Raw genomic sequence first — 26,856 nt, forward strand, 5'->3', positions numbered from 1 at the left:
CACCTCTTCCATCTCAGCAGCGTGTGGATACGCAGCTGGCTCAGAATGCGATCTCTGCGTCGTAATGTATTGCTGGTTGGGTATACGCCTGATGTCTGTTCCATCCCCCTCCAGCACATCGCGATTGTGGCGTTGCTCCACTTTTTCGGGACACCCCGCACCTATCGGCACTATTCGAGATCAGTTAGCGCTGTACTACACCACAGACATAGAAATGTAATCGTAATGACATCGGTAGCAGCATTCCTTTAGATTTTCACTGATAGAGGTGGTGAACTACACTCGTGCTCATAAATTAAGGATAATGCTGATACATGGTGAAACAACGCTCTGGTGGGCGGTTTGCGGATTTAAATCACCTCGAGATATGACCACGCGGTGCATTTGACTTGCGGTCGTCGCATGGTGGCGCTGACAGCAGTACACATACGCAGAGGTGTGTTGGTGCATGTCAGAATACGGTGCAGCGAGTAAGTCTGCAGACGTTTACAGACGAGCTAGTGGTGACTGTGTCTTGAAAATGGCTCAAAGAACACATATTGATGACGTTCTGAGGGGTAGAATATTAGGGCGGCTGGAGGCTGGTCAAACACAGCAGGTCGTAGCACGGGCCCTCTGTGTGCCACAAAGTGTCATCTCAAGATTATGACAACGATTCTAGCAGACAGGAAACGTGTCCAGTCGCTACAGTAGGCGACGTCCACAGTGTAAAACACCACAAGAAGACCGATATCTCACAATCAGTGCCCTCAGACAGCCACGTAGAACTGCAGGTAGCCTTGCTCGGGACCTTACCACAGCCACTGCGACAGTTGTCTCCAGACACACAGTCTACAGACGACTGAACAGACATGGCTTATTCGACCGGAGACCTGGTCACAGGAGAGCCTGTAAAGCCTGGTGTCAAGAACACGGTCATTGGAACAGTGATCCCAGGTTATGTTCATGGACGACTCCAGCTATAGTCTGACCAGTGATCCTCACCGGGTTTTCATCTGGCGTAAACCAGGAACCAGATACCAACCTCTTTATGTCCTTGAAAGGGACCTATATGGAGGTCGTGGTTTGATGGTGTGGGGTGGGATTATGATTGGTGCAAGTACACACCTACATGTCTTTGACAGAGGAACTGTAACACGTCAGGTGTTTCGGGACGTCATTTTGCACCAGTATGTCCGCCTTTTCAGGGATGCAGTGGGCCCTTCCTTCCTCCTGATGGATGATAATGCACGGCACCACCGAACTGCCATCGTGGAGGAGTACATTGAAACAGAAGATATCAGGCGTATGGAGTGGCCTGCCTGTTCTCCAGACCTAAACGCCATCGAGCACGTCTGGGATGCTCGCGGTCGACGTATCGCTGCAAGTCTTCAGACCCCTACGACACTTCAGGAGCTCCGACAGGCACTGGTGCAAGAATGGGAGGCTACACCCAACAGCTGCTCGATCACCTGATCCAGAGAATGCCAACCTGTTGTGCGGCCTATGTACGTGTGCATGGTGATCATATCCCTACTGATGGCGGAGTACATGCGCAGGAAACAGTGGCGTTTTGTAGCACGGTTTTCTCAACTTATCACCAATACCGTGGAATTACATATCTGTGTACTATGCGACTATGATATTAGCGCCAGTTTTGTGTAGTGCCACGTTGTGTGGCACCGCATTCTGCAGTTATCCTTAATTTATGAGCATGAGTGTAGTTTCGTCATCCGATTCCCAATCGTGGAAAAGGGGATTCGAGTCCACGTACGGCTAACCAGATTTAAGGTTTATGTGGTTTTTTTCTAAATCGTGGAAATCAAATGGTGGGTGGTTCCCTTGAAAAGGATGCGTCCGATTTCCTTTCCCGCCCTTGACCACATCGAGCTCGTCCTTCTACAATGATCTCGTCATGGACGGGATGCTAAACCCTGTTTTCTGTGAGCTGTGAAGACAAATTGTGCGTTGAACACAGATAAAATTATTTTAATCGATAATAACGTGTTTCTGCCTTGTGTCACGTCTAAGTATGTGTAAGTGCACTGTGTCTGAAGGATTCCATTCTGCTGCCATTATAAAACGACAGTTGTACTGACAAGCTCTGCACTGTCGCACAGTCTAGAATAAGCCACGAACCATGCCACGTGCGAACGACAGTTGTACTGACAATCCCTGCGCCGGCCGGTGTGGCCGAGCGGTTCTAGGCGCTTCAGTCTGGAACCGCGCGACCGCAACGGTCGCAGGTTCGAATCTTGCCTCGCGCATGGATGTGGGTGATGTCCTTAGGTTAGTTAGGTTTAAATAGTTCTAAGTTCTAGGGGACTGATGACCTCAGATGTTAAATCCCATAGTGCTCAGAGCCATTTGAACCAAGCCCTGCACTGTATAGAATAAGCCATGAACCATGCCACGTGTGAAAATATCCGGTGTTGCACAAAAAAGTATGCAACAGTACTTCAGAAGTGATGTAGCTTCTGCGTCTGCAATGGCTTCTATCACAGTACTAATTTCTGAGAAATAAGGCGCGGTGAGAATGTTTCTGCTCGCAGGCCGTACACTGCAGATCCGGAGTGACAATCACGCAAAATCGCCGCGAGCATTCAGCAATCATCCTACTGACGCACGAGGTTCAAGATACCAGATTGTGTCCGCTGCGTGAACAATTCCGTAACTACCTGTTGCACATCGACGTCCGGCAGGAATTGTCGACCACTCAAAAATCTTTTTGATGCACCTAACGCGTGATGATTGTATACGGAGAGTGTTCTCACCTGAGTTGCGTAACTTCTGCGTTACGACATTCGCAATAAGGGGAAGTGCGGTATCATGCAGCAGTAGCACTCCTCGGCGCACCATTCTACTCATACAATTGGACGCCATTCTCCCAAATGCGAGTCAGGTGTGCCACCCATTGCACCACCTCGCTCGGTCCACTAAACGCGAACAAAGCTAATGCATTCTCGTGGCCGTCCTACTTGACAGAGAGAATTGTAACTAGTCATTTGGATAATCACCGACAGTGTGTACGTGTACGGAGCTACATTGATATCCGGCCGTAACTTCTGGGTCATCCACTATTTTTGCCATGCAGTGTGTATGGAAGGCGTCCGCCGGCACACCTCAGTATCTGCCCCTTCAGTCGATGTTTGCGTGACTTCCTAGATGAATCTGTGATCCATCAGCAGAGTTCACGCTTACGTCTGACCCAAAAAAATGGTTCAAATGGCTCTGAGCACTATGGGACTTAACATCTATGGTCATCAGTCCCCTAGGACTTAGAACTACTTAAACTGAACTAACCTAAGGACAGCACACAACACCCAGTCATCACGAGGCAGAGAAAATCCCTGACCCCGCCGGGAATCGAACCCGGGTACACGGGCGTGGGAAGCGAGAACGCTACCGCACGACCACGAGCTGCGGACTCGTCTGACCCAGTTTCTGATCGTTTTAGCGGTAAGATTCAACACTAAAGAGTACATTTTATATAACGCTGTTCTTCTCTTTTTCATAGTTTACAGAAATCTGTTAAAAAGATAATACATTTCACTAGAAAAATGCCGGCCGCTGTGGCCATGCTGTTCTAGGCGCTACAGTCTGGGACCACGCGACCGCTGAGGTCGCAGGATCGAATCCTGCCTCGGGCATGGATGTGTGTGATGTCCTTAGGTTAGTTAGGTTTAATTAGTTCTAAGTTCTAGGGGACTGATGACCTCAGGTGTTAAGTACCATAGTGCTCAGAACCATTTGATTTGAACTAGAAAAATAAGTAGAGACCCTTTAATATTTTGATATATAAAACAGTTTCCAGTGTTAACAATACAGTAAAATACTTCATCTTTCGTGTACTGGTACTTACAGAAAACAGTAAGTCTTTCACGTAATGTTAGGACCTACTTATTTCCTGAATCATTAAAAGTCGATAAAACAGAAATAATATCTTTTTATAACACCGGATCTGCGACGGAGCGTGTACTGCTATGGGATTAACTCAATGATCAAAATTGTGTGTGCGGCGGACAGTAACCCGTTCCTGAGTTTTACTCTTCGCGGGCAAAGCTCTTTTCAACTTAGCACACAATTTGAACGTGTCAGTAAGTCACTTCGTCATTCATCAGGTACCAACATTAATTAGTCCATAAATTAGCGATAAATATGCAGGCCTCCTGCAGCAATACTACATATAATCTTTACACGGAATTCTTGAACTGTAGGTAAAGGGTAATATCGGATGTAGTGGATTTTTAATGTTCTGTTGCATGTCGCGGCAGGAACTGGCTCAAATGGCTCTGAGCACTATGGGACTTAACATCTGATGTCATCAGTCCCCTAGAACTTACACCTACTTAAACCTAACTAACCTAAGGACATCACAAACATCCAAGCCCGCCGCAGGATTCGAACCTGCGACCGTAGTGGTCGCGCGGTTCCAGACTGTAGCGCCTAGAACCGGTCGGCCACACCGGCCGGCGTGGCAGGAACTATGCAAACGTCACTTTTGCCTAGTACTCCATAAAGCAGAAAGAACGGTTGGCGGTACGAACCGTGTCACGTACACGTTTCACAGTCCAATAGTAAGAAAATGAGGCCGAAAATATATTATGTAGTTATTTATTAATGATCGTACTTGAGAGTGGAATTGTCCGCAAAGGACAAACTAGCGGGATTTCCAAGGTTGTGATGCGAAACACTGTTAAATTACATTAAATGTATTCGCAGTTGTATAATGAAACGACGGCAATGAAAATTTGTGCTGGACCACGACTCGAATCCGCTTTTCCCCTTTATCGCTAGCTATTGCCTTACCAATGGGCTACCCAAGCACGACTCACGACCACATCCAAACTTTCATATCTGGACAACCATGTGTCTACAACATGTAGATCCATTATATATATTCCCGTACAGGAGGGACATATTACTTGAAAGTCACTTGCTCGGTGTCGACGGATAAACAAGATATTACAGTGTCTGTGTTACTTCAGATCGCGATTCAAAGTTTCTGCAGACATGAATGCAAGTCTGAAGGAACTTTGCATCGTAATTCGGAATAACACAGGCACTGCAATATCGTCACTGTTAAATTGGTTGTAGAGATATTATGGCTCGTGCAACTGGTGAGAAATGGAGAGAGTTTGAAATGTAATGTCACTGCGTGACATTGCGAGAGAAATAATTGGACAGATGAAATGGAATCAAAAGATTTTAGTTAGGCTACCCAAAAAGAAGGGATAGGTCGACTGTAAGTGGTGAGGCATCAAGCAAAGTTTTTCGATCACGGAAACAGCAAATTAGGAACATACGAATAAATGTGGCAACGCTGACGATGATAAATGTTTCTGTTACTTAGATATGAGAATAAGTCACTGGACAGAATGGAAAGGAGAACGACTGAAATCTGGACTTGTTGATGTTTTTGGTGGACCAGACCTTTTGCTTATGCACATCCTGAGCAGTACCGCACAGTAAATTATTGTACGTCTTGGTGGCTGAGTTCCGGTCACATTACGCCACTTCCGTGGCGCCTCCATTGCGTTTTCGTACTTTTAGTACCACTTCAATACGGCCTTGCGTTTCTGAAACGACAATATTCATAGCTGGAGTGTCATCTACTGCAAACGTGCGCCAAGATCTGCTGAGAAAACAATGGACCACGCTACCGCGAAAAATTGCAACGATATGTCATTTTGTTCCAAAGATATTAACTATCAAAGAGGGTCTACATTTCACTGGTCCCTTCTGTTTTGCAGAATCGAATCGGAACCGCATCGTGGCGACCTAAGTGGTCGTGGAATACGATTGAGCAGCTGGAAGAGAGAAGAGGGGCGTGAAGTTCTCAAGCATCATAATAACCGTGTATTGTTGATCATCAGTGGCATCATTATGGAGCGATGTGACGGAGCATTGTCTTTTTGAAAGTTAGTCTGTCGGCTGCTCTAGGAGAACAAACGGATGTTCATTGTCGTAGAGTTGATTTGTTGGTCATTCGGAGGCGAGAGATTGTGGTAGACTTGTCAGGGCCTAAATTCATTGCATGTAAATATCATTTTGGCACGTGACTGCCTCCCACATCACCCTGGACTGTGAACTGTTTTTACAAGCAGGATGCCGGCCGTGATGGCCGAGCGGTTCTAGGTACTACAGTCTGGAACCTCGCGATCGCTACGGTCGCAGGTTCGAATCGTGCCTCCGGCATGGATGTGTGTGATGTCCTTAGGTTAGTCAGGTTTAAGTAGTTCTAAGTTCTAGGGGACTTATGACCTTAGAAGTTAAGTCCCATAGTGTTCAGAGCCATTTGATCCACTTGACAAGCAGGATCCATTGTTCAATTGTGGTTTTCGACATACCCGTATCTCGCCATAGGCGTGTACTAACGTGCCATGCCAGTTGAGTCTGGCGTCGCTGGTTTTTGCCGAACGAGGTACTCACAGTTCATCCTTGACACAGTGGCATATGGGAAGCTGAACTCTGGCCTCTATGATCTGGTCATGATCATATGCATTGAGGTGCTGTAGAATCTTTTCACTGAATACACTTACCCAGTAGCGAGTGTGTGTCTGTCTTCCAACAGACTGCATTAATAAACGTCTCTGACTGGGGCGACTGCAGTGGAGTAAATGTGGGCTTACACAGTGTCTGCAGACGAAATGGAATGAACTTGGTCGCTGGAGAGGAGCTCAGGACAGTAAGGGTATAGATCAAATACTGCAACAAAAGATTTTTTTTTTAGACCTCAAGTGTGGACTGGGCTGTAACATAAGAGAAGGGAAAAGCTTTCTTAAACTGAACGAGATTCTCTCTTCCGCAAATGATCTCATTTCCTGACTAAAGGTACGGACTTGGCTGTGCGTTGCTGTACGATCGAGCGAATGAATGCCTTTCCTCTCGGGTGCTAGTCGAGTGGGGAAATTGAGGTCGTGCATGGGGTTGAGTATGGCCCTCCTGATCTGTATGGCGTTGAGTCTGGCTCTCCTGAGCCAACTAATTGAATATTCGCGTGGCAATCGTCGGATTCCGACCCGTGCGAGCGTTGGTGTCATAGAAAGATTAACACAAATCTTTATGTGCCATAATTGGCTACGATTTTACAATGTGGTAAATGACAGTAAGTACCATATAATGCCAGCGCATACTAAATGTAAGTCTTTTTATAAAATTAGATTGTCAGAGATAATTTCGAAAAATGTCATCAGTAGTAACCTGTAGTATTATCATCCGTTGGTATTCAGGTTAGCATGGAACCATCACTAGACGCTTGTATACTATGAATTCTGATTCGTAACGTTTGGTTTTAAACATTTAAACGTGAAATCTTATTCTTAGGATGAAACGAAACTATCGATTAACTCTTAAGTTGCTTTCAAAACATAGGCCAATTACTCAGACAGAAAAACCAGTGACATTCATATCCAGATTTAAGTTCGCACCAGAGTTATCACTCGTAGCAGTCAAAACCTACTCAACTATTATCATTTTAAATATAATAAACTATTTATTTACGTCAACATACTCGACGTGAAACATAGGCTAACTATTATTTATTTTGATAATTAACTAATACAGACAATGCTATAACGATGATGCAGTACGCTTGTGTTACCAAACGCCATCGTAAAAAGAACATGGAGAATGTCGTTTTAGTCGATCTCCGTATTGGTCCTAATAGCCTCGACGTTTAGCGCCCATAACCCACAAACACAAAGACAAGTAAAAAATGAAAATTTTTAGGCCTCAAATCATTGTTAAAAACAATTCTGAAAGTTAGCATCGCATTCGAAGTGACGTCGTATTCTGTGATGCTATATAATACTGTATGACAAGTTTCAGCAAATGAGGTTTGCAAGCTTTCCAAGAAGCGAGATATTAATGAACCTGGAGGAAGTCCTACAGCTGAAAAGACAAGTACGTTTCCGTGTCTTGCGGATTAGTAAATAGCTTTAGTTGAGTACTCCTTTAATTAGAAGGAGGTTTAACTGCAGTGCATTGTAACCTGCCAGGGTTCTACAGTCGTTACTTGACATAGAAAAGAGAAAGATAGTTACAGGCTTGCTGTAGAAAAGGTAGCTTGAAATGGTAAGTGATGCAATGGTTTTGAAGCGTTGACAAGCTGGCTGTTTGTTTTATTTCTATAAGTGAAAAAAAGGAATTGAATGACATGAGATAATAATTTATCTGCTCTTTATAAATACGTGAATAGCAAAAACTATCAAAAACACATAGCTAATTTAAAGTACAGACATTCAGTCACTTTATTTGCTATACATAAAAAATATTGCATTTACATAAAATAATGTCCCATACAGTTTACAGTGTGCAGTTCAGTAACTTAAGCACCTAAGCAATAATAAATAAAATAACTGTGCATGGTCTTACATTTATAGGATTACATGACTCGAATCATATACGTTGGAGTGGCTATTTGATGGTTCAGATTTACAGAAAGTTGTTATTGACATATCTAAAAGCATTCGAACAGGGCTACAGCAACTCTCTTCACAATTAGGGATATGATGGTCATTTATCTGATTGGTTTATGTAACGCAATGATAAAGTCTGATAACGCGTTAGTTGGTAGGATTCAGTAAATGCAAATAAAATCATTTAAAATGAAAGACACTTCGTTTCAACGACTTCAGTTGTCATAGCAGATTGTAGAACATGGGGCGTATGCAGAATTGGTGTAATATAAAGTAAGGAATTCTGACAGGTTAAAACTGTGCAGCGAGAAACAAACACTGAACGTTGTATTCCACAAGAGAGCGTGCAGTCTCAGAATCTCCTCCCTCCCTCTTCCTCCTCTCTCTGTCTTCCTGAGTCTTTACAGGCAGCTCAATTGGCAAGAAAATTGCCTGCGTTAGGCGAGGATCAGAATTCGACTCCCTAAATGGCCCACAGTTTTAATTAGAGAGCTCTCTCTTTCTGTCTGTTATTTTACGGTGATCATTCGACTGACTGATGATCAAAGATAATGAATGGGTCTCTTTGTCATTGTCTATGTGCTGCGACAGGCGTAGAAAAGGAAACTAGTTCACTTTTTTGGGCTTTCGGAAGAACACTGCTCATAACAGCTATCACAGAGTACGTCATAGTATTAACAAAGTTTTCGTCACTTCTTACACTAAAACACAGCGAACAGGGTCTCTTCGGATCTGTGCCGAGAGATGGGGTGTGTTGTACTGTCGCGTTCTGTGCTTGCAGGTGGTGTCGGCAACTAAGCAGACGACGCGGAGCGCCATCGAACTGACTGTCGAGGTGGGGGTTCCCCTGGCGCTGCTCAGGCGATGCTGAGTCCGGGCTCCGGGGGTTGGCCCGGCGCGGGCAGCGCCTCCACAAAGTGCTTGCCGGCCGCGGGCTCCTGGGGCGCGGGGGCGGCGTCGGCGGCGGCGTCGGCGGCCTTGGAGGCGCCCGCTCCCGGCTGGCAGACGGGGTGGCTGCCGTCGCCGTGCGCCAGCGCCAGGCTGACCACAGAGCTGGCGGAGGCCGCCTTGAGGTCGGTGACCCAGCCGCGGCGCGCCAGCCACTCGATGATGCGGGTGGACAGGTCGTAGCGCTGGCCCAGCTCGGCGGCGCGGTAGTCGTACGGGAACGAGTGGTGGTAGTTGTGCCAGCCCTCCCCGAACGACAGGAAGGACACGAAATCGCTCTCCACAGGCTCGATGCGGCTGGAAACAAGACAAGGATTACAGAATGATATTTTCACTCTGCAGCGGAGTGTGCGCTGATATGAAACTTCCTGGCAGATTGAAACTGTGTGCCGGACCGAGACTCGAACTCGGGGCCTTTGCCTTTCGCGGGCAAGTGCTCTACCATCTGAGCTACCCAAGCACGACTCACGCCCCGTTCTCACAGCTTTACTTCCGCCAGTACCTCGTCTCCTACTTTCCAAACTTCACAGAAGCTCTCCTGCGAACTTTGCAGAACCATATCCTTTCTTCCAGAGGTGCTAGTTCCGCAAGGTTCGCAGGAGAGCTTCTGTAAAGTTTGGAAAGTAGGAGACGAGGTACAGGTGGAAGTAAAGCTGTGAGAACGGGGCGTGAGTCGTGCTTGCGTAGCTCAGATGGTAGAGCACTTGCCCGCGAAAGGCAAAGGTCCCGAGTTAGTCTTGGTCCGGCACACAGTTTTAATCTGTCAGCAGATTTCAAGAAAGGATTAGTTTCCTCGAAAGGGCTGCATTATTTGAATTATCGGAAAATAGGCTAACATCTCCAGTACTGTAAAAAATAGCATATCTGAGAGTTGTCCTAAAAGTTAACATGATGACAGACTTACATTGCCACTGAAGTATCCAAATACATGCGTCAATAAAAGTCTTGCATCATCACCTTACTTCGAAATTCATGGCTCAGAAAACAAAGATTGCCTCTGAGCATACGTACGTATTGCAGTTTGTCTAAATACACGCCCCCCCCCCCCCCCCCGAAAAAAAATAAAAGCATCTGTGTAACACAAAATTGTCTGTGCCACTTCAATACGGCTTTCCGTTGTTGAACTACGATATTATTTCATTCATAGCTCCACTGTCATCTGCTGGTAAACGTGCGCCAAATCTACTGAGAAAACAATGGACTACGCTGCCGCGCAAAATTGCAACGATATGTCATTTTGTTCCAAAGATGTTAGCTATCAAAGAGTATCTACATTTCTCTGGTCCCTTCTGTTTTGGCAGAATCGAATCGGAACCGCTTCGTGGCGACATAAACGCTCGTGAGTACGATTGTGCAGCTGGAAGGGAGAAGAGGGGCGTGAATTTCGCAAGCATCATAATAAACATGTATTGTTCATTATCAGACAATTGTGGCATCGTTATGAAGCGATGAGACGAAGCATTATCTTTCTGAAAGTTCAGGTCGTCTGTCGGCTGCTCTACGAGAACAAACGGATGCTCATGGTCGTAGAGTTGATTCATTGGTCATTCGAAGGCGAGAGATGATAGTAGACTTATCAGGCCCGGCGGGGTCAGGGATTTTCTCTGCCTCATGATGACTGGGTGTTGCGTGATTTCCTTAGGTTAGTTAGGTTTAAGTAGTTCTACGTTCTAGGGGACTGATGACCATAGATGTTAAGTCCTATAGTGCTCAGAGCCATTTGAACCATTTGAACTTATCAGGGCCTAAATTCATGCCATGTAAATATCATTTTGTCACGTGAGTGCCTCTCACATCACCCTGGACTGTGAACTGTTTTGACAAGCAGGATTCATTGTTCATTTGTGGTTTTCGACGTACCCGTATGTCACAATAGGCGTGTACTAACGTGTCATGTCAGTTGAGTCTGGCGCCGGTGGTTTTTGCCGGTCGAGGTACTCACAGCTAATCCTTGACACAGTGGCATGTGGGAATGGGGGATTTTTCACAGCACTCCTCAGCAATCTCAACATAAGGTGGAACAGCCCCTCATTCGGATGTAGGCTTCAATCAGTGATGGCGTATCATCGATAAGACCGTCAAGAAATTCCTGGTTCAGTTCTTCAATGGCGGTTCTGTGTAAGTCATGCAGAGTACCTCGTTGTCGGCACCCAAAAATAGCTCGTTTCAGTCGATCCCACACATGTTCCACTGGGTCCATATCGGGGGGACAGCCAGGCCGGTGATGTTAACATGTTGAAGGAACATGTTCGCGAGAACAGCAGGATGAGCACTCATCGTTCGTCAAGGTGACATTTTCACCAAAATGTTTGCGATATTTTCCCACCATTGGTTAAGGAATCTCGTCCTTTTACCATAGAGCAGTGACATAGCTCTCAGCAGCCGCGAGAGATGTACAGTACATTACGTATTTCCACCCCAAAGCACCTCTCCACTACCATCACACATATGGGACACGGTGTTGGAGGCGTTCGATATTTCTGGGTTGTCTCCAAACACGTTATCTACGATTACCAGATTACAAACAAATCCGAATTTCGTTCGTAAACAACACGCAACGCCAATCCTTCCGCGTCTGTTCTGCCCACCTGCATCGGTGTCCATGTTTGGTGTACTACGTAGTGTTCACCATGGTTGTCAGGAATGGAGATTCACGTCAATTAGTCGTCTCCCGAAAATTTGATGCGACACCTGACGTCCTGTGGCCTCTTCGAACGCCGAATCCAGTTCTGGAGCACTCATCCCACTGTCCTTTGACCCAAAAGTTGTAGGTATCGAATATAAACGGCCTGCGCAGTGTAAGTCCTTAACACTACCCGTCAATTAGAAACGATTCCATTACACGTTGTTTTGACTCCAGTGCACACTTCGGGAATCATCCCTGGTTGACAATCTTCTGCGCTTAACGTGATGACAGAGACTCGATAACTGATCGCGACTATATTTCGTTGTATGATGGATATTCATTCCACTGTTCCACAGGCGTCTGCAATGGGCCCTTACTGGTACTTTAATTTCAACTGAACTTCTGCAGTCCAGTCGAGCGTGGCTTCCTGCCTGTAGGTATTGCTCATGGTAACTGTGTGAATGTTTACAGACAACGTCAGGGGTGACCTTCCAATCGGTCCAGCAACAGTCACAATAGCAACACACCTGTGCGGCATATCGGGGTGATGCATAATTTTTGTTGACATGTACAGTTCGTTATGACCTTCTAGTGACGACATCGCAGCGTCTTCCACGGCAGTGCCGCTTGCCTAGAGACCGACCGGCCGCCGCCCACCCAGATGCGGCAATCACCTCGCAACATCAGCCGACCCACCAGCATCCAGCCCAACAAAACCTCGTTGTGGACGAAAAGTGCGGGTCTGTTTCGATCCAGCAATCATTTCATGGCTTAAGTTAGTCAGTGATTGCTACCGACAGTGGATTTCAAATTGATCCCATATTTCTACATTTGCAGAAGGCTTTGTCACCGTTCCTCACTAGCGGCTCCTAGTTCACAATAGTTGACAGAATGTCATTTAGTGAAACACAAGTGATATCTGGAATTCTCCACGGAGGTATTATTGTCCCTCTGCTGCTCTTAAACTGTATAAATGATTTAGCAGACAATGTGAACAACTGTTTGCAGATCATGCTGTCGTTCACAGTCTAGTAAAGTAATTAGGAGGTCAAAAAGAATTGCAAAATAATTTGGAAAAGAGTTCTGTTTGGTGTGAATAGTGGCAGTTGGCACAAAAGTATAAAAAGAGTGAGGTCCTCGACATGAGTACTACCGCAAATCACGCAAATTTAAGGTTGTTGGTGCAACTAAATACCTAGGGATTACAACTGCGAACAACTTAAACTGGAACCATCAGATAGAAAATTTACTGTGGAAGGCGAAATAAAAATTCTGTTCTACTGTAGGACCCTTAGAAGATGCAACGAATCTACTAAAGATACGGCCTACACTATGTTTTTCCGTCGTCTTCAGGAGTACCACTGCGTTATATAGAATCTTTACCTGATAGGATTGATAGTGGACACAGAAAAAAGTAAAAAAAAAAAATTGGCAGCTTTTTTGTATTATTATGAAATAGGGAGAGAGTGTCACGCATATGATACGCCATCTGCGATGGAATTCGTTAAACAAAGGCATTTTTCGTTGCAGTTGGATCTCTTCACGAAATTTGAATCACGCAATTTTTCCTCTGAATTCTAAAATGTTATATTGACTCCCACATCAATAGGGAGAAATGACCGTCGTAATAGAATAAGGGAAATCACAGTTCACACGAAAAGAATTAGAAGTTCATTTCTCTAGCGTGCCATCCGAGAGTAAAATGGCCGAGAAAGGGTCTGAAAGTAATTCTATGCGCCCTCAGAAATAGTGTGAAACAGGTCATTGTTCTATAAACCCTCTGCCAAAAAATTACGTGTCAATTGCAAAGCACTCATTTAGATGTAGAGGCAGGTACTTCGAGGAACGTAGATGTATTAAAAACTGAAAAACGTAGTAATAATGTTCCGCAACAATACTGATTTTATGAATAACAACATAATATAATGTTATTGTAAAATATTACTGCCACATATTTCAATTTTTAACAGTTAGTTATGAGCTACGTACAAAAATACGGCATCTACTCTGTTTGTCTCCTTTGGTGGTATGTACTCGTATTGTTGAGCGGAGGTATTGGAATACATGAAAGCTATGAAAACAGAATTCGGTCATGGATCTAGGACATTGTAATGGCTTCAAGTTGGTATTCTACGGATACTGGGAGAGAATATATCCTCAGAGTGGAAAGAAGTTTTCGGCTGAATGTGTGAAATAATATTTATGGCCATCTACAGTATTCATAGGACTATACTGCTTGCGACGGTGATGTACTATGACGAAGCGATAAATCACAGCCCGAATTTTTTGGGTTTGGCTAATATACTTCTCACCAAGGGAAGTGTTGAAGTAATTAATAAGCTAGACATGCTTGCTTGATTGATACAATTATTCTTCATTATTTTTTCAAACGGCATTCGTAGTTTTCAGTTATATAATGACCAGTTTCGGCGGCAAGCTACATATATTTTCAGATCTACAAACAAAAACGAAAGAAAAGGATTAACTATCAAGCAATAATACTGTAAAACAAAAAATTAAATGAATCATGCTCCAAAGATAAAATGTGTGCTTTTCTTTTGTTAAAATTTTCATGAAATAAAATAAAAAGTGAACAATGAGTACGTGTCGGCCACATCTTCTGCAAGATGAAATAAAAGGAAAGATCGAAGCAATATATAAGTTATGAGAACGCGTATACGTCGTATGCTTGGAGGCACTTGCTATTTATAAAGCAACTTTTTGTATGATATTTTTAATCTTTTTCTTTCATAATGTTAATATTGGGACACAAATTTCAGTAATTTGAACCACCCAGGAACGAAGATGGTACTTCAGAAAGCCAAACTGGACGTCTTAGTCTAAAGAAAGTGTCTCTTACGTATGATGGATCAAACACTGTGAAACAAAAGTTTCTTAAGTATTGTGAGTAGAGCATCAAGACGTGATATGAGAGTCTATAGGACTCGGTATACATTCTTGTACTGAGACATAGAAGCCACTGATTACTTAACCCAAACGACGCTGTTATCGATTGGTGGAACACTGGAAGAAGACTTCGTTGACTGAAAACTCACCCGCGTGTGGAACTTAGCTGGGTGTCTCTGGAAGTGCCGCATGTCTGGTGAAGAGTTTTTACCTAAGAATGTTGTGGAAGCAATTTTATAGAGATGGTGCGACGGTTTGGTGTTCTTTCTCCTGGTTCTGGCTTTGGTCTATTAGTTTCTGTTGATGGAAAGATGAATTAAATTGTTTATAAAAACGTTTTAGATAACTCTTTGCTTCTCGCAACACGTAAACTCTTTTATCTTTTTTTTATCTGAAAGAAAATGTGTCTACAAGAAAATTAATTACACCACAGTGCAAGAAAATCTACGCATCTGAGAGTTTAATCTGCTAACCTAAATCCCATCAAACATGTTTCTGATGAACTTAGGAGACTGTTATGTGTTTAAAAACTTCCTCTCAGAAACCTGGCAAAGCCTGTTCATCATGCTGCAGTAGAAATGGGAAAAGATCCGGTCGTATCCAGACGAGAACGAATCGTCCATGCCTTTTCACCTTCTCATCTTCTCTTTTACTTGTCTGAGGAAATTGTAGACGTCCATTCCTCTTCTCGATGATGTAAATTATAACACACCTGTTCATCTCACACAACTAGTTATAAAGTATAAAAATTTAAAATTACGAAAAAATGATAGTATACAACAGTGAACATACTCTTTTCCTATTCTGCACTCTAAATTTAGTTAAAGATGGAGTACGAATTAATGACGTGGCAAATGGGGCATCTACGTGACATTATTTGATCGACGTTTTGAAGACGAGTGAGAAAGTGAAACGTAGACTGCGAATTGCCTCCAAGCTATGCGCTGTGATAAAGTGTTATTTAGATATTAACATACAGAACTGATTACATGTAATTAACGCAATTTAACAAGGGTTACAACCGTTACATATCAAGGCAATTTGTCTGAATTGCTGCAAAAAAGGTAGCTAATTCAGAAGATTGTTGTTGCTGTCACTGCTGGAGGTTGAGGTAATACACCAGACGCTGCATGGGTCCATTAACTGCAGGCGCTTTGTAATGTAATCGCACCTTTAATTGGTTTCTCGTAGAAGGGGCAAAAAGACTGGGAACGCTTGCATTCAAGCACTGGTGCGATCTATCATTATTGTAGAAATGTCTTACGTATCGCAAATAGCTGAAACTGCTCGGCGAATACGTTGATTAAGTACATTTAACTGCATTACAAATTACAGTCTCCTTTTATAAGGAGTAGCAGCAGACAATGAAAATTCGAGCATTATGATTAAGGGGTGAAATTGTCCTCAACACAACTTTTGGTTTTTACACTACAGTGTTTTATGGAGCATGGTCCTAATTGAAGTGGTGTACCATTGCCTTCCACCGACTGTGGAACTGATCTATAGTTTAATACGCACTCCGAACTACGGTGTAACTTGAAATTTTCCGCTTTGCTGAGAAACTTTGGTATGCATGCAGCTGTATTACTCAGTTTTATTACACAACCAGTTTCATTCGTTAAAAGGCCATGCATAAAGCGGAAAACTAAAATAAGGCACAATGAGTTACCACAAAAACTATCGTAAATATAGTAATCAACCTATACAGCCAATTGAGAACTTGCACTGTGAAACTATCAGATGTGTGATAACTGATAACCATTGTAAACCCTCAGGGTACAAGCGAACATCTGCTTTTAACTCTAACAAATGGCAGAAGCACATACAGCGTCCAGTAGTACAGTGGCGAAGCACCTGACAATACAGATGTAACACGTGATCCTCGGTACTAAATATATGGTCAAGAGACTGCTCATAAATTTTGCAACAAGGGGTACACTCGCCCTATAATACCTAAATATTGTTGACTCATTGATAAAACACAAAGGAAAAAGCTGAAAACGCGAAGAAAAATTATTTTGAATGTTTTCATATTATCCACTTTCGTCTTTGTATTTTTATCGTTCAGTCAACAATATTAAGGCACCATAAGTCGAGTGTTACGTACGTTGTAAAAGTTATGAGTGTTCTCTGGCGCTATGTAGATTCTCCACCTATTTATCTCTTTGGTGAGATATTCAGTATGAGGACCACGTGTTACATCAGTATCGTCAAGTGCTTCACCCTTGAAGAACTGGACGCTATATATGCTTTTGTGATGACTCATTGTGATTTATTTAGGTTTTCTACTGTCTGCAGACACCTGAAGATAGTCTGTTAGTTACTGAAAATGGTTGAGTAATATAAATGAGTGATACAGCTTCGTATAACCATGATTTTTGACAGTTTATAGAATCTGTAAATCATAACCTCCTCGACATAATTTTTCACTTTAATTAATGAGAAATTAAGAAGACAACGTAAGTAAATCTACTGGCAGATCAACAAGCTGATACAAACGGAAGACGAGAGTTGGAAATGTTTATGAAAAAAAAACATCACTATCGTTTGTGTGTGCATCTCACGTGCTCTTCTCATTTATTGTTTCACTGTGTTTCCTCTCACAACATTCCAGCGGAAATCTTGACGTATTCACAAACTCGATCTCGTATTAATATCTTTATGTGAACATTTTGATTTATTTCACTCTGTTTTGTGTGACTTTTTCACTCTTTCGCGCATGTTGTAGTTTTATTTCTCGTTTTTTGTACTGCGATTAACCCCACTTGCACTTATTTATCCATACTCTCCTATCCCTTTGTTCAGTTACATTTCTCTGCTTCTTAAAATTTCCCACCTATTCTGATGTCTTAAGATATTATGTGTGTCGGCTTCTGTACCTCAGTGTTTCTGTTCATCCTGGTTTCTATAAGTGACATTGTTTTTGTCCTTGCTGTCGAGTCTTCTCTTTCCCCTTTTCCTATTGCTTATCTCCCTGACAGAGTCCTCTTAGTTTTCCATTACTCTAAAAACAATTTACCTTTCTCCCATTGCGTCTTGGGTTTCGCTTTTATTTTCTGTAGTGTCCTTCTCCCTTACAAATTCTGCTAATTTCTCTACTTTACCATTTGATTTACTTTACTTCCCATTACGAAACCTATACTCCATTAATATTTTTTCCTACTGTAAGTGTGCCTTCACCACAACGATGCTACTGCTAAGAAAGAGTCTGTTCCTTCTGTCCTGACTTTCACTTAGCCCTGCTCTAATAGTCCCAATACCGAGAATTAACAGGAAAAATGACGAAAAACTATCGCTTACTTGCAACTTGTCGGGGAAAGCATTGTGAAACTTCATCACCAGGCACACTGTTTTGCTGCCTTAGATGACACAGATCTATTAACGTTTGTTCGGAAGACACTGTTTTGTACCTTCTTTGGGTTTATCTTCCGTCAATCCAATAATACACTTTAATTTTAAACTAAAGCATTCTTATATTATTTTCTCTACTACAGGATGCGAACGTTTCGATTAATTAATGTCTCTTAAAATACTGATTTTTGCCTACTGCAGCACGGTTTGATGGTACGGCGAATTTTTAAAATTCAGAAATTCGGAACGTGACCGCCTCTTGATCTAACTAGCTCGTAGAATGACTTATATTTCGGGCCACGGTGTTGCGATTAAATAGGTAAGTCATTTCTTAGTTGTCTTCTCATAAGAGATCTGGTGAGCTGGGCGTACATAGTGAAAAGGCATAATTATTGTCATTAGATTATACCTAGTATAAAACTACGTTAAAGTCAACCGTGGTTTGATGACTACTTTACCTGTAACTTAGATAAAAAAAAACTTGTATAATGTGAAAGTAGCATCCCAAGGTCATGTTATACTAGCGTGTACATTGTAATCTTTCGCTTTAAATTCGTGACCCAGTAGTGACGGTTGCACGCAGTATTGTTGAATCGAAACGAAATTTTACGAATTATCACATTAGTTTGTCTGAGTTTCCGTAGATCACTCAAGAAAAGCAAGATGACTACTTGTTCTTTGTGTAATAAATTTTGACCCTCCGAGATGCATGTGGGTCGGATCAGAAAAAGAGATTTTTTAGAAGAAGCAGAGGAGGAGTGCCAGAAAGGTACAGAGAAGGAAGAGGACAAGTAGTATCAAGAAAAGGAATAAGAGATAAATGAGGAACACATGGCTTGAAAAGGAAAAGTAATAAAACAAGCTGTAGGGAACGCGTAATGGGATGTAATAAGCTCATGATGAAAACTCGGGGCAGTACATTAATAGAAGTATGAAGCTGGATGAAGGAATTGAGATAATTAGAAAGGATGAAATGTTTGACTTAGCAGTGACAACAAGTTCACTGGAAATGGAATGTATGTGCATACAGTATAAAGTTAAGAAAGAAAATTCAATACGGAGACAGCAATGATAAACTTACTGTTATTGTGAGCACCACGACAAATAACACAACAATTATGCTCAATCACCTGCGATCTAAGATCCTAAGCAGGTTGAGCGTTATTTTCTGTCAGAGAACATTTGTACCAGTCTGTTATTCTATGAGCATATTACTTCATTCTGCACTAGTGGTCAGTTTCGAGAGCGTGCTCATTTTAAAGTGTACAAATGGATATGGCTACATTCTCCTAAGTATTTGACAAAAATCACATGTTATACACATATGTAAATATCTTGGTGGCCAAAGGAAACAACTATGTATGCGATGTTTCTGGATACTTACTTCAAGGTTGTGTCCGTTGACAACCATGGTCTGTACATTTGTACATGGCAATTGATTTTCTTTATATACTTATGTGGGTAATGTGCCCACATCCATGTGTAAGCTTGAAAACGAGCAAACGCTAATGTGGGTAGTAGCTCTTAATAAAGTTCTCATTTAAACTAAGAGCTTGGTGCAAATTATGTTGATATTTGAATTTATCAAGGCTCTTCTGCAATAGGATAGTTTACGTTGTAGGTAAAGAAATAAAATTTCGCAACAAAATTTCATCTGCTAGTAGGGAATGAAAATATTATAATAGGTAGTGATGGCAGAAAGCAGTTTATTTAACCCAAAAGTAACGTCTTGCAGGCGTAGTCGTCTATTAGAAACAACATTAGTTAATAACAAAAACGCTTGCGTTGAACTTCAGATACTACAATTGAATTTAACAATAGTTTACTCTGTAAAATAGAAATCAGAGTTTCTGAGATTTTTAAAAATCGACCATAAGATTAACGTATAGAATATCTGTGAAATTAATAAGGGGTGGCCTTAAAAAGATCCTTTTTATAAGTTAATAAAACTATATACATTATTTCTTTCATGCAAAGCTAAATCGTGCTCTTCCAGGCAGTAATTAGAGAAAAACAAAATGAAATTTATTGTTCACGGTTGAATGTAGCATTTCATTTTCATTTATGGCCTGTCAGTTCACTTTCGATTTTACTGCTATTCTTTCAGTATTCTAATATAGAGAAATAGACCACACTCGGTCACCAACATGAAACGAAAGAATACAATAGGCAACCTTCTAAAACTTGACTTTGAGGTACCACCTTCTAATACTAAACTACATTAAAAAATTGTATTAACGATAAAGCAAGAAGTCTACATGTTAAGTTGAAAATAAAAGTAGTCATTAACATTATGTTGGTTTCGATGCCTCAGTTTTACAGTACAGACTGTCGTATAGAGGAGTTACCATCTGTGGACTGGCTAACAAGGGTAGGTGTCAAGAGTTTAGGCTCTATCCTGAAACTTTCAGTAATAACGGAACACTCCAGTGATTATCGTATGCGAAAACAGACAAGAAACAAGGCAAGAAACCTGCTGAAAGAAACCTGCTGCAAGAAACCTGCTGCACAAAGCTGTTTATCTACTCCATCACTTTTCAAAAAGTCTGAATTATTGTAATGCTGCCGTGCTTCGTCTGCGATGCGTGTAGTTTATTTCACTACATCACATTGATTGCATTATACAGTCTACCAATAAACTCACATTCGTTGTAAACGTCTAGATATGAACACAGTGCGATGCTACTCGATTCCGTTAGATGAGTACGTTTAAGCAGAGAAGACACTAACATACAAAAAAATGGGGTCTGAGCACTATGGGACTTAACATCTATGGTCATCAGTCCCCTAGAACTTAGAACTACTTAAACCTAACTAACGTAACTAACCTAAGAACATCACACAACACTCGTCATCACTAGGCAGAGAAATTCCCAGACCCCGCAGGGAATCGAACCCGGGAACCCGAGCGCGGGAAGCGAGAAGGCAACCGCACGACCACGAGCTGCGGACACACTAACATACAGAAGAAGAAACAATCGTCTCGACACTGCATTCAATCTTTCCTAAGTTTCATAGTCGACAAGATTAATATGTTGCTAGGGGACCCATTATGGAGTTATACTGTAAAGAGATACACATAGCATTCATTACCCATGTCTCACTAATGATAGAGGTCATACATTAGCACAGAAACATTGTCTACGCAGAGGAAAACGTGGGAAGATTCTCTTTAAAACACAGAGCAACGTTTCAGGCATCACTTTCTAAATAAGTAAAATGAGGCACGAGTTCTTACAGTTTATTTAGTAGTATGGCTATGACCCCCGTCGGGCATACCATTCGCCGGGTGCCAGTCTTTCCATGTGACGCCACTTCGGCAACCTGCAGTCGATGAGGATGATAGGATGATGATGAGGACAACAGAACACCCAGTCCCTAGGCGGAGAAAATTTCCCGACCCAGCCGGGAATCGAACCCGGGCCCAAAGGAGGAACAATCCGCCACGCTGACCATTCAGCTACCGGGGGCGGACGTTCTTGCAGTATGGATTGAGAGACACCTGACAAAATTCTATTTAGTCTGCAATTAAATGTTTGGGGCATCACGACACCATTTATCCAATGAAGTAAATTGGGAAGTTCTTGTACTCTAGAGTGAAAGTTCAGAGATAATTTGTAAAGTGTGGTGTCACTGCCAGACACCACACTTGCTAGGTGGTAGCTTTAAATCGGCCGCGGTCCATTAGTACATGTCGGACCCGCGTGTCGCCACTGTCAGTACTTGCAGACCTAGCGCCACCACATGGCAGGTCTAGAAAGACGGACTAGCACTCGCCCCAGTTGTACGACGACTTTGCTAGCGACTACACTGACGAAGCCTTGCTCTCATTTGCCGAGAGATAGTTAGAATAGCCTTCAGCTAAGTCCATGGCTACGACCTAGCAAGGCGCCATTAGCCTTACATAGCAATTGATAATAACCGTATCTAAAGCATGTCTCAACAAGAGCGATGTATACCAAAAAGGATGGATTAAAGTTAAGTAAATAGACATTACGTTCTTTTCTTATTAGCATTCATTGAGCGTCCTGTTTCAGACTTCACGATATTCTGGGTGAGCTTATAGCGTGCATATCGGCCCCCTCAAAATAACACTGTGTCAGCACTTCTGTCGACACATCATAAAGTGTATCTACTAATTTCCGTAATGAGTCAGTACACGTGCCTAATCTTTGGCTGGCGATTTAGGAAGCGTTTCTCCGAGGTGCGCCAACAGATCTCCTTACTGTAACATGAGATGTGGGAGAGAACAAACAGCTGTCAAGTGGAGATTTTAATGTGACCGGCAGAGATGTGGGTACCGCATATTACGCCAGTGCCACACCCGCGTCACTTACGTAAGTAGGGGCCAGGGATGTCAGCGACCGGTAGAAAGTGCGCCCCGCCACACTCCTGGTAGCGGGCGTCACTGGGTCGGGGGAAACCGCAGGGTGGTTACCCAAGCTATCAGCCTTATTAACAGGAGCGCTGCGGCGGTCCCGCCGTCTTCCAGTAATTTTAGGACGCGTCACTGTCAGAAAGGCCAACGCCGCGAACGTCTCCTCAGGCAGCTGACAGTTGGTACCTGTCGAGTGGGAGGAGCTGCAGTGTAGTGAGAAAGCCAAGTTACGTGGAAATGAGCTGTGCTGGTTTGTACTCGCTTTAAAGCAGCGTAAAGGTTCTGAGAGAGAGAGAGAGACAGAGAGAGAGAGAGAGACGAGATCGCAAGACGTGGCGCTTTATGTAGTGAATCTTGTTAGTTGTCAACAATATTTTCGGGTGAATCACAAAATGACGCAAATTTAATGAGAAAGACGATGTTCACACAATATCGCAGCAAATGTCAAATATATACTTCGCCTCTGCGATAACTGTACGGGGTGTGGCTATAAAATAGTGGAACTGACGGTGACACAGTGTATGTACACATGCGCAAAAGATAGGCGACCAATAGCTGTGAAGTGTGAAGCATTGTCACTCGAAAGTGGTATCTCTGGTGTCTGTAGACATATCAGTGCGACCGTGGCCTTCGTTTGTGTAAGAGCTGTTATTTTGTTTTGCCTGAAAAATAATAAGTATAGTAACAGAGAAACGAATTGTAGTGAAGTTTCACATGGAACTTGGAAAAACTGCTACTGAAACCTATCTTTTACTAAAAGAAGTATACAGTGACGATTGTTTACCACATACCTAATTTTTTGAGTGGTTCGAGCGTTCCAAGGTGTCCGAGAAGATGTTGAATATAACTCACGCACGGGACGCCCTTCAGCATAAAAAGCCGATGAAAATATAAAAAAAGTAGTAATATGATTCGATCTGAACGTCGGTTGAGTATTCTGTCGATTACTGTAACGGTAGAAAGTGACAAAGAATGGGTAAGGAAAATTTTACTTAACCAATTTAAGACGACAATAGTGTGTGCGAAACTGGTGCCAAAAATTGTCGCAATCGAACAAAAAGAAAAAAAATGTTCAAATGTGTGTGAATTCCCAAGGGACGAAACTGCTTAGGTCATCGGTCCCTAGACTTGCACAGTACTTAAACTAACTTATGCTAAGAACAACACACACACTCATACCCGAGGAAGGACTCGAACCTCCGGCAGGAGGAGTCGCGCAATCCGTGACAGGGCGCCTCAAACCGCGCGGCCACTCCGCGCGGCAACAAAAAAAAGGTTACAAAAAATGTTTATGCGGACACTTTAACAACCATCAAAAATGATCCTGATTTCATGGAAAGAATCGTAACACGTAACAAATATTGGTTTTTCACTTATAATCCAGAGACTTCAGCGCCATTCCATGAGCAAAACAAGATTCAAACCGATGATTATTATTTTCCTTCGATATTTATGCAATTGTGCATCTTCACTGGATTCCTGAAGGTCAAAGTACATCTACATCTAGATGTACTTCTACATCTACATCTACATTTATACTCCGCAAGCCACCCAACGGTGTGTGGCGGAGGGCACTTTACGTGCCACTGTCGTTGCCTCCCTTTCCTGTTCCAGTCGCGTATGGTTCGCGGGAAGAAGGACTGTCTGAAAGCCTCCGTGCGCGCTCTTATTTCTGTAATTTTACATTCGTGATCTCCTCGGGAGGTATAAGTAGGGGGAAGCAATATATTCGATACCTCATCCAGAAACGCACCCTCTCGAAACCTGGCGAGCAAGCTACACCCTGATGCAGAGCGCCTCTCTTTCAGAGTCTGCCACTTGAGTTTGCTAAACATCTCCGTAACGCTATCACGGTTACCAAATAACCCTGTGACGAAACGCGCCGCTCTTCTTTGGATCTTCTCTATCTCCTCCGTCAACCCGATCTGGTACGGATCCCACACTGATGAGCAATACTCAAGTATAGGTCGAACGAGTGTTTTGTAAGCCACCTCCTTTGTTGATGGACTGCATTTTCTAAGGACTCTCCCAATGAATCTCAACCTGGTACCCGCCTTACCAACAATTAATTTTATATGATCATTCCACTTCAAATCGTTCCGCACGCATACTCCCAGATATTTTACAGAGGTAACTGCTACCAGTGTTTGTTCCGCTATCATATGATCATACAATAAAGGATCCTTCTTTCTATGTATTCGCAATACATTACATTTGTCTATGTTAAGCGTCAGTTTCCAATCCCTGCACCAAATGCCTATCCGCCGCAGATCTTCCTGCATTTCGCTACAATTTTCTCATGCCGCAACTTCTCTGTATACTACAGCATCATCCACGAAAAGCCGCATTGAACTTCCGACACTATCTACTAGGTCATTTATATATATTGTGAAAAGCAATAGTCCCATAACACTCCCCTGTGGCACGCCAGAGGTTACTTTAACGTCTGTAGACGTCTCTCCATTGATAACAACATGCTGTGTTCTGTTTGCTAAAAACTCTTCAATCCAGCCACACAGCTGGTCTGATATTCCGTAGGCTCTTACTTTGTCTATCAGGCGACAGTGCGGAACTGTATCGAACGCCTTCCGGAAGTCAAGGAAAATAGCATCTACCTGGGAGCCTGTATCTAATATTTTCTAGGTCTCATGAACAAATAAAGCGAGTTGGGTCTCACACGATCGCTGTTTCCGGAATCCATGTTGATTGCTACAGAGTAGACTCTGGGTTTCCAAAAACGACATGATACTCGAGCAAAAAACATGTTCTAAAATTCTACAACAGATCGACGTCAGACATATAGGTCTATAGTTTTGCACATCTGCTCGACGACCCTTCTTAAAGACTGGGACTACCTGTGCTCTTTTCCAATCATTTGGAACCTTCCGTTCCTCTAGAGACTTGCGGTACACGGCTGTTAGAAGGGGGGGGGGGGGGGGGGGCAAGTTCTTTTGCGTACTCTGTGTAGAATCGAATTGGTATCCCGTCAGGTCCAGTGGACTTCCCTCTGTTGAGTGATTCCAGTTGCTTTTCTATTCCTTGGACACTTGTTTAGATGTCAGCCATTTTTTCGATTGTGCGAGGATTTCTAGAAGGAACTGCAGTGCGGTCTTCCTCTGTGAAACAGCTTTGGAAAAAGGTGTTTAGTATTTCAGCTTTACGCGTGTCATCCTCTGTTTCAATGCCATCATCATCCCGGAGTGTCTGGATATGCTGTTTCGAGCCACTTACTGATTTAATGTAAGACCAGAACTTCCTAGGATTTTCTGTCAAGTCGGTACATTGAATTTTACTTTCGAATTCACTGAACGCTTCACGCATAGCCCTCCTTACGCTGACTTTGACATCGTTTAGCTTCTGTTTGTCTGAGAGGTTGCGTTTAAACTTGGAGTGAAGCTCTCTTTGCTTTCGCAGTAGTTTCCTAACTTTGTTGTTGTACTACGGTGGGTTTTTCCCGTCCCTCACAGTTTTACTCGGCACGTACCTGTCTAAAACGCATTTTACGATTGCCTTGAACTTTTTCCATAAACACTCAACATTGTCAGTGTCGGAACAGAAATTTTCGTTTTGATCTGTTAGGCAGTCTGAAATCTGCCTTCTAATTACTCTTGCTAAACAGATAAACCTTCCTGCCTTTTTTTTATATTCCTATTAACTCCCATATTCAGGGATGCTGCAACGGCCTTATGATCACTGATTCCCTGTTCTGCACATACAGAGTCGAAGAGTTCGGGTCTGTTTGTTATCAGTAGGCCCAAGATGTTATCTCCACGGGTCGGTTCTCTGTTTAATTGCTCGAGGTAATTTTCGGATAGTGCACTCAGTATAATGTCACTCGATGCTCTGTCCCTACCACCCGTCCTAAACATCTGAGTGTCCCAGTCTATATCTGGTAAATTGAAATCTCCACCTAAGACTATAACATGCTGAGAAAATTTTATGTGAAATGTATTCCAAATTTTCTCTCAGTTGTTCTGCCACTAATGCTGCTGAGTCGGGAAGTCGGTAAAAGGAGCCAATTATTAACCTAGCTCGGTTGTTGAGTGTAGCCTCCACCCATAATAATTCACAGGAACTATCCACTTCTACTTCACTACAGGATAAACTACTACTAACAGCGACGAACACTCCACCACCGGTTGCATGCAATCTATCCTTTCTAAACACCGTCTGTACCTTTGTAAAAATTTCGGCAGAATTTATCTCTGGCTTCAGCCAGCTTTCTGTACCTGTAACGATTTCAGCTT

The 26,856-nt window shown here is 42.9% G+C and overlaps 1 protein-coding gene across 1 annotated transcript in view; it reads right to left on the bottom strand.

Annotated features, from left to right (window-relative positions):
- Positions 1-9,256: 9,256 nt before the first annotated feature.
- Positions 9,257-26,856, bottom strand: part of LOC126188741 (acyl-CoA Delta-9 desaturase-like) — a 153,611-nt gene continuing 136,011 nt past the window's right edge. The window contains exon 6 of the mRNA XM_049930349.1: positions 9,257-9,644. Coding sequence (XP_049786306.1) covers positions 9,257-9,644 — 388 coding nt within the window. The remainder of the gene's footprint in view (positions 9,645-26,856) is intronic.

Source organism: Schistocerca cancellata, chromosome 5, assembly GCF_023864275.1.
Source record: "Schistocerca cancellata isolate TAMUIC-IGC-003103 chromosome 5, iqSchCanc2.1, whole genome shotgun sequence".
Lineage (NCBI taxonomy): Eukaryota > Metazoa > Arthropoda > Insecta > Orthoptera > Acrididae > Schistocerca > Schistocerca cancellata.